The 8998-nt window shown below is 43.5% G+C and overlaps 1 protein-coding gene across 2 annotated transcripts in view; it reads right to left on the bottom strand.

Annotated features, from left to right (window-relative positions):
* Positions 1-7911, bottom strand: part of lrriq1 (leucine-rich repeats and IQ motif containing 1) — a 50701-nt gene extending 42790 nt beyond the window's left edge. The window contains exons 1-9 of one of the 2 annotated variants that reach the window (XM_045688450.1): positions 7802-7911; positions 7522-7708; positions 7227-7329; positions 6959-7071; positions 6757-6865; positions 6387-6607; positions 6213-6290; positions 4991-6055; positions 3123-3275 (exon numbers count right to left, since the gene is read on the bottom strand). In XM_045688450.1, coding sequence (XP_045544406.1) covers positions 3123-3275; positions 4991-6055; positions 6213-6290; positions 6387-6607; positions 6757-6865; positions 6959-7071; positions 7227-7329; positions 7522-7650 — 1971 coding nt within the window. In that variant the 5' untranslated portion in view covers positions 7651-7708; positions 7802-7911. Of the gene's footprint in view, positions 1-3122; positions 3276-4990; positions 6056-6212; positions 6291-6386; positions 6608-6756; positions 6866-6958; positions 7072-7226; positions 7330-7521; positions 7709-7801 lie in introns of those variants that run through there. The other variant, XM_014125699.2, reaches the window with a different exon arrangement.
* Between the last annotated feature and the right edge of the window lie 1087 nt (positions 7912-8998).

Raw genomic sequence — 8998 nt, forward strand, 5'->3', positions numbered from 1 at the left:
TTTTAGATCGAAGCCCAAATAGAATGATTGAAGATGATAGAAGCCCATCTCCTACTGTAAATAACCTACACACTGTGTGTGTAGCCAGCCAGCCAGCCAGGTAGAAAAATGGCAGAAAAATAAAAGGCGGACATCAGAGTATTTTTCAATACACCAAAACGCATAGTAAGAACCCTAGTAGCCTAATATCTCAAAGACTAGTTGATAAAATGTTCATAAGAAAGAAATGAAATTCTAATGGAAATGTTTCACAATGATGTCATTAGGCAGAGCAGGCAACAGATGGCACACAGACAGCAGAGTTGGGGACAGATATGCAGGGACAGACTGGCAGAGACAGGGAGTCTCAGGTAAGTTTGTTGAGTCTTTGTTTGGCAACATTATGAAAGGTTATCAATTTTTTTGACTTGTAAAATAGGAACATAATTGGAAAATGCCATGGATACCCCCACTCTCAACTTAAACTGGTGACTGAACTAAGATTTGTTAAAGGCAATGGTATTGCTGTTGTGATTAGTTGTGTAGTTTTGGGTACCGGTAGTTAGGAGTAACACCTTATTTCTTTGGTTCCTCAATATACATTTACCATATTACAATGTAGGCTATGTGTTACAGCACTACTTTTGGTGTCCCCCTCAGGAATTGCTCGAGAAAATTTCATGTAATTGTCCCCTCCAAAGTTGATATCAGATTTTCGCCCCTGGTCAAATGATTCGGGTAGCCTTCCACAAGCTTCCCACAATTAGTTGGGTGAATTTTGGCCCATTCCTCCTGACAGAGCTGGTGTAACTGAGTCAGGTTTGTAGGCCTCCTTGCTCGCACATACATTTTCAGTCCTGCCCACAGATTTTCTATAGGATTGAGGTCACGGCTTTGTGATGGCCACTCCAATACCTTGACTTTGTTGTCCTTAAGCCATTTTGCCACAAATTTGGAAGTATGCTTGGGATCATTGTCCATTTGGAAGACCCATTTGCGACCAAGCAACTTCCTGACTGATGTCTTGAGATGTTGCTTCAATATATCCACATAATTTTCCTGCCTCATGATGCCATCTATTTTGTGAAGTGCACCAGTCCCTCCTGCAGCAAAGCACCCCCACAACATGATGCTGCCACCCCCGTGCTTCACGGTTGGGATGGTGTTCTTCGGTTTGCAAGCCTCCCCCTTTTTCCTCCAAACATACGATGGTCATTATGGCCAAACAGTTCTATTTTTGTTTCATCAGACCAGAGGACACTTCTCCAAAAAGTACGATCTTTGTCCCCATTAATCATTGTACCTAAACTGTATGTGTAAACATGTATACACAGGGCCCAGCTGTAAAAGAGAGCTTGGTCTCAGTCTGTGTTCCTTGTTGAAATAAAGGTATAATAATAATAATAATAATGTGCAGTTGCAAACCGTTGTCTGGCTTTTTATGGCGGTTTTGGAGCAGTGGCTTCTTCCTTGCTGAGCGGCCTTTCAGGTTATGTCGATATAGGACTGATTTTACTGTGGATGTAGATACTTTTGTACCTGTTTCCTCCAGCATCTTCAGAAGGTCATTTGCTGTAGTTCTGGGATTGATTTGCACTTTTCGCACCAAAGTACGTTCATCTCTAGGAGACAGAACGCGTCTCCTTCATGAGCGGTATGACGGCTGCGTGGTCTCATGGTGTTTATACTTGCGTACTATTGTTTGTACAGATGAACATGGCACCTTCAGGCCTTTGGAAATTGCTCCCAAGGATGAACCAGACTTCTGGAGGTCTACAATTTATTTTCTGAGGTCTGATTTCTTTTGATTTTCCCATGATGTCAAGCAAAGAGGCACTGAGTTTGAAGGTAGGCCTTGAAATACATCCACAGGTACGCCTCCAATTGACTCAAATGATATCAATTAGCCTATCAGAAGCTTCTAAAGCCATGACATAATTTTCTGGAATTTTCCAAGCTGTTTAAAGGCACAGTCAACTTAGTGTATGTAAACTTCTGACCCACTAGAATTGTGGTACAGTGAATTATAAGTGAAATAATCTGTCTGTAAACAATTGTTGGAAAAAGTACCTGTTATGCACAGCGTAGATGTCCTATCCGACTTGCCAAAACTATAGTTTGTTAACAAGAAATGTGTGGAGTGGTTGAAAAACGAGTTTGAATGACTCCAACCACAGTGCTCCCTGCCTGTGCCATTAAACCCCTACAACTCATCCAGAACGCCGCAGCCCGTCTGGTGTTCAACCTTCCCAAGTTCTCTCACGTCACCCCGCTCCTCCGCTCTCTCCACTGGCTTCCAGTCGAAGCTCGCATCCGCTACAAGACCATGGTGCTTGCCTACGGAGCTGTGAGGGGAAGGCACCTCCGTACCTTCAGGCTCTGATCAGGCCCTACACCCAAACAAGGGCACTCCGTTCATCCACCTCTGACCCGCTCGCCTCCCTACCTCTGAGGAAGCACAGTTCCCGCTCAGCCCAGTCAAAACTGTTCGCTGCTCTGGCACCCCAATGGTGGAACAAGCTCCCTCACGACGCCAGGACAGCGGAGTCAATCACCACCTTCCGGAGACACCTGAAACCCCACCTCTTCAAGGAATACCTGGGATAGGATAAAGTAATCCTTCTAACCCCCCCCCTTAAAAGATTTAGATGCGCTATTGTAAAGTGGTTGTTCCACTGGATATTATAAGGTGAATGCACCAATTTGTAAGTCGCTCTGGATAAGAGCGTCTGCTAAATGACTTAAATGTAAATTAAATGTAAATGTGTATGTAAACTTCCGATTTCAACTATATATATATATATATATATATATATATATATATATATATATATATATATATATATATATATATATATATATGTATGTATGTATGTATGTATGTATGTATGTATATATATATATATATATATATATATATATATGTATGTGTGTGTGTGTGTGTGTATGCAGTGTATGGTTGTACTATATAGTAATATATAGGTGTAAAAAAAATGTCTGGCTTTCAGTGTCATTACCATATGACTATTTGTTCACTTGTTTATTTGTCAGGGACCATGTACAACATTCCATTGCACCAGATTTGGCTAGATAAACCATTTCTGTACAGCTTACCCCACATGTAAATGGTGGTGTACATTTACCTGTACATCGATGTAGCGAAGCTCTGTGCATTGACTGAGGCCCTCCAGGGATTTAAGGCCACAGCGTCTCATGGTGAGGGTCTGCAGTCTGGGGCATTGGGACAAAGTAGAGAGGCTACAGCCAGGGAGATCCTCCAGAACAACTGTGGTCACCTGCATTGGAAGGTAGAGCCCAGTCAGTGAAATATTGCTTTTGGTTTTGTTATGGTTGGTTTGTTGGTTATTTGAATGTGTCTGATTGACTGTTTTGTAGACATGGGTCAAATGCATCTAGGTCCAATACTTTCAAATATCCTACTTGTAGTCTAGTATAATACCTTTAGTGTTAAAAGCTAAATCAAGCGCAACTTATACAACTTATCACTTATTTTTCTGGAAAAACCTTTATGAAATAAAGCAGGGGTAGGCAACTAGATTCAACGAAATTCATACCTTGATTACATTAAGACACGATTGCATATGTGACCGACCGGCTTGATTCTGTCTTAAGTAGCAGCATTTTATATTGTGTTTTTTACATTGGATAAAAGTGGAGACTCCGAGTTAGAAAATGGTATATCATACACTACAGTTGAGGAACAAAGGGAAAGTAATTCTGCTTGGAAAGTTGATAAACTTGTAACCTCACTTTTGACAAAATGTCCCTTGAATGTTTTGGTACACCTACGGGAGAGCTCTTCTTTGTCTATACCAATTCAGCATCGTCCACACACTCTTAAGCTTTAGCCCCACCCAGCTCTTTAAGGAATCATATGTGAGGCCATGTATTAAACAACCTAAGATTTCAAGACGAAAGGCTGGTTTATACTACGGGTGTGTTCGTAAATTCAATATGGAGTGCCAGAGTGTGCTAAGAGTGCGCTCTGGGCGTTCATTGTCAGATTGTTCATTTGTAAATTCTGAGTGTTTTTCGCTCTCAGAGCATTCAGAGCACACCCTGGATGCTCTGGCCCAGGAGTAGGGTTGAGCCGAGCGTTCTGACCTAACAACAGCAGTCAAGCACCCAAGCTAACTGGCTAACGTTGGCTAGCTACTTCCAGACACAAATGAGGGAACAGCTCACTCTGACCATTTTACTCGCCCTAGCAGAGCTGGTTAGGCTTTTTTTATGCTATCCAGAGCGTTGGTGACTGCAACTGTACTGCTGGCAACAATTTAATTACGCTTTTTTTGCCAACGTTTACTGACACCGGCCATTCAACGGGTGTTCGTAAATTTGTCAGTTATTCTGCTCTGGCACACTCAGACGAGAGTACTCTGAAACAGTTGTTGCAGTGACGTTCTATTGAAATGGATACTTGCATACTGGAGTCTTTTGTTAAGTTTTAATACGTGCTAAAAAAAATGAAAATCTGTGTTAGACAGGATTACCCATACTGACCAGCTCAAATAGACAGAAGCGTGCTATATGGCAGACCAATCCAAACTCATCTCTCGGCATGTCCAGCCCACTCATTATCTCAGCCAATCATGGCTAACTAGGCTCGTAATTGAACAATTTCATTCATATTTACAATAGGGCTACACGTTTGTTATTAAGGCACATGAAAGTTCACATGGTCGAGAAGGCATATCTGCCCCAAAAAACATTTTGATAAAAAAAGTTTATGTTCAAATGGCTCTCCTGTGAAGTAGTGACCTACGACATACGCCTAGTTTCCTGAAACGGGCCACATATACATCTTTTTTTATTCCTGGGCATAGTTTGGAACAGATTTCCTAACTTAAACAAATGTTTTTCTTAATTCCTGGTGATTTTAGTCAACAACAAAAAAAAGCACTCGCGGGACTGTTTTGGCCTGCAGGCTGTCTGTTACCGACCCCTGAAATAAAGAGTATCACATTGTAGATCGTATCATGCAGGTTACCTCCTGAGGGGAGTTCCAGGCCCCAGACTGAAGGAGTGTTTCTGGGCAGAGGAGGGGTAAACCGCTCCCCTCAGCGGCCCTCCTCCTCCTCTGGGTCCTGATCCCCTGCTGCTGCTTCCTCTTGTTCTGCAGGGAGAGTTTGGACCAGGAAGTGCAGTCCCTCATCCAGGCCAGTCTCCTCTGCTCCGTCTGCTCTGGTAGAGATACACTCATACGCTCAAAGGCAGACTGAGGGACTGAGGCGCTGGGGTCAATGGGGGGAGAGCTGGCAGTGGGGGAACATTCAGTGGCGGCTGATTTCTCCTCTCTGGCTTTTTCCCCACTCAGGTTTTGACTTTCCTGCTTCACTATGCCTGTCTCCAGCTTTTGCAGGCTCTTTGGTTTCCTCTCATCTGATTCCATCCTAATCTCTTCCTCCTCTTTGCTTTTCCTTTCATTCTCCTTTTCCTCCTGTCTTTTTCTCCGCTCCTCCTCCCTTTCTTGCTTGTCTTTCTCCTCCCTAATCTGCTCCTCCTTCTCTCTCCTCTCCTCCTTCTTTCGCTTCTCCTCTTCTTTCTTTCTCTTCTCTTCTTTCTTTCTCTTCTCCTCTTCTTCATGCTTCTTTCTCTTCTCCTCCCTTTTTCTTCTCTCTCCCTCTTTTCTGTTCTCCTCCTCCTCCCTCTTTCTCCTGTCCTCCTCATCCTGTCTCTCTCTCTCCATACGGACTCGATCCTCTTCTTTGGCTCTCTCATACTCTAAGCTCCTCCTCTTCAGTGCTTGCTCCTCCAACTCTCTCCTTCTGTTTTCCTTTTCCTGCTTCAGCCGCTGCTCCTCCTGTTCCCTCCTCCACCTCTCCTCCCTCTCCTTCCTCCTGCTCCTCTCCTCCTCACACCTCCTTTGTTCCTCTCTTCTGCGGTGGAGCTCAGCCCTGGTCCACCGGCGTGCCAGGACGCCTCTGAGGGCAGTCTGGATAGTGATGGCCGCCCTACATCGAGACTGGTGGGTCTTCCTCCTCTTTTCCTCCTGCACCTTCTCAAAGGCCCTCCTCTCCTCCTCCATCTGTCTCTGGAGGCTGCTGATCAGCTCCTGGTTAGTGTGGGAGAGTGGAGGAGACAAGTTAAACCAATAAAAACTGAAAAGAAAGATGAGCCCCTTCTGAAAACACTTCCGACCTAGCCCCTCTCCATTGCCAGTGTTTCAGTGTTTGCACATCTAAATAAAAATGTGATTGAATCTGGCCCACCTGCTGTTTGAGCAACTCTTGTTGAAGCTTCTCTTCTGCCTCTCTTTCTCTCATCTCCTCCATGCCTGTAGGGCGATGCTACAGAAAGACAATGACTTCTTCAGTTGGTCACTCTTAGTTACGGAAAACATAGAAACGGGAAATGGGAGAAAGGGATGATATGAACTATCTCACCCTATTGCCCTCTTCTATCTGCCTCAGCTCCTCCTCAAAGTCTCTCTGTCTGCGTTTCCTCCACTCCTCCTTTTCTCTCTGCTCATTCTGCTCCTTCTTTCGCTCCTCCTCGTATTCCACAATTCTCCTCTCATCCACCTCTTTCAACTTACGCTCCAAAGTTTTCAGTTCCAAACTGAGTTGCTTTTCAGACCTTAAATATGCATCACATTCAATATCATCTGTGTCAAACAGAAAGACACAGGTCACAGCTCCATTAGTTTGAAGAATATCACCTTTTTTCTTTTCTTTATAGGGCTGGACTAAATGAGGCAAGGGTGACATCTTGTGGGCATATATATCACACACGCACACAGAAATATACACATACCCTCACTGTTGTGTGGCACTCTGTCTGTAATGTCACTGTCAGATACAGTGTGAGGGCAGGCCTTGTTGGGGATAGTTTTCAACTTCTCATCCTCCATCTCGAACATGACCTAAATCAATCAAACATATTTAGCCTACGTCCCAGCACAAATTACATAACACTAGTACTTTAGTGCACACAAGCCTTGTTAAACTAGACTCACTTGTTCTTTTAACTTCACAGGGTCCTTGTGTAGGCCTAAGTCAGAGGCCAGTTCCATTAAAAGGTCTTCAGAACGACTTGAAATGATGGAATACACCTCAGCCGCTCCAGAATCTGAAAACAGACAATGTACAAAGACATTGAGTCACATATACACAACAATAGTATGGCATCATGTAGCCAGCAGCTAGCCTGACTGATGAATAAATGATCCATGCATTTTCTATATTTCTGTAGCCTATGCACATTCCAGAGGTCCTCATTCCTACCATCATCTTCATTGTCCTCAAGGATGAGCTTTTCAAACTGACTTGCTCTGTTCTCGGAGGCTTCAAAATATTTGAGCATTGATTCTGGGATTTTATCTGAAACCTGGGGGTATTGAAAGGTGAAACGTTTGGTTTACATGCATTTGCAACCAGTAGACATTCATTGGCAAGTAGTATAAAAACATTGTGCAAACAGTAGGCTTGCGGGCCGTGTTAGACTATGGAGATTATTAGGCCTACAAATTCTAAGTACACAAACTCTCACTTCCAGTTGGCTAATAATACATCAACTCACATCATCTTCATCAGCATGCTCTTCATCAGCAGATGAGTAAAAGTCTTCCTGATAAGAATGATCTAATTCAATATCATCAGAGGAGTTATTGATGCTCAGTTTGCTCAGGTCTTCTTGACTGACATCCATGGTCTAGCTAGCAGCTTCAGGAAACAGAGGCAGACGGGCCGTGTTTCTGTTTCAAACACTGCACGAAAACACGGAGAAGAGATATAAGACATTAAACTTTTTACATTTTATTCACACGAAATGTTTCTGTTTTAAATAAGAGGTAATTTACCTGTGTTTGTCTGTGTTTTGAATACTTTGCTAACCGGTTTTCTAACCAGGAACGTCAAATCATTCTATCCGCGTCTAAATGGAACTGTGGTCACTATGGAAACTGAGGAGAACACTACGGAACACCACTCAGGACAAACGTAACCCTGTAGGGTGTTGCCTTGCCATTTGGCAACATACCATTTCTCTACATTTAATTTACAGATAAAATGGGAAACATTAGTGACCAGTATCTTTGTTTTATTGTTAGGCTACGTCAAATCATAGACTTGAAACTGGACTCAAATGAAAAGAGTGCACACATAATTGCTTCATGCAGGAGAGGGGCCTTGGTGCTTCAGGTAATTTACATGACATGCAACTATTTTCTGTGACTTTCTCTTCTATGTGCACGGCATAATGTCCAAACATTCCCTTTATGTTTCAAAGAACTTTAGCCTACTACTACAGTAAATCATGTGGGGAAAGTACATTGCAATCATGCAAGATCACAGTAGATGTTATTCTTTGGAATTGAAAAGCCTTGCATGGGCCTCAAGCGCTGTCTTTGTCCACACACACTCTCTCTTTCTCTCTCTCTCTCTCTCTCTCTCTCTCTCTCTCGCTCTCCAAAGTTGAAGGTACTGTTGGGGCCAACAACACAGACTGCAACCCACTGTACAACAATGACATTTCTGATGACAAAGGAACGGAACCTTTCCCACATGGAAAGTGCAGCACTTGTAGTCCGTCTCTCTGAGGAGATTCCAGAGCGGCCCTCGCAGGTTTTCCCACACCCATTCCCAGGGGCTCTCAGAACTTCAGAACTTTACAACTTCCGCCACCTTGTTCAGTGTTTCACAGGAGAACATTGTGTCCTCACCTTTTTGTGTTCAGACTCAGAAGTCATTGAGTCTTCTCTCATGACTTGCCAGAATTCAAGGACAACACCAATGGCTAAATGGCGCCAGATGCACCCTATCATGTTACCTCGAAAAACCAACATCAAATTCCATAGATTCTCTCCAAAAACACAATGTGGTCTATACACTGAGTCTACAAAACATTAAGAACACCTTCCTAATATTGAGTTGCACCCCCACCCCCCCACCCCCCACCCTTTTTGCCCTCAGAATAGTCTCAATTTGTCAGGGCATGGACTCTACAAGGTATTGAAAGCGTTCCACAGGGATGTAGGCCCATGTTGACTCCAATGCTT

Source organism: Salmo salar, chromosome ssa10 (assembly GCF_905237065.1).
Source record: "Salmo salar chromosome ssa10, Ssal_v3.1, whole genome shotgun sequence".
Classification (NCBI taxonomy): Eukaryota; Metazoa; Chordata; class Actinopteri; order Salmoniformes; family Salmonidae; genus Salmo; species Salmo salar.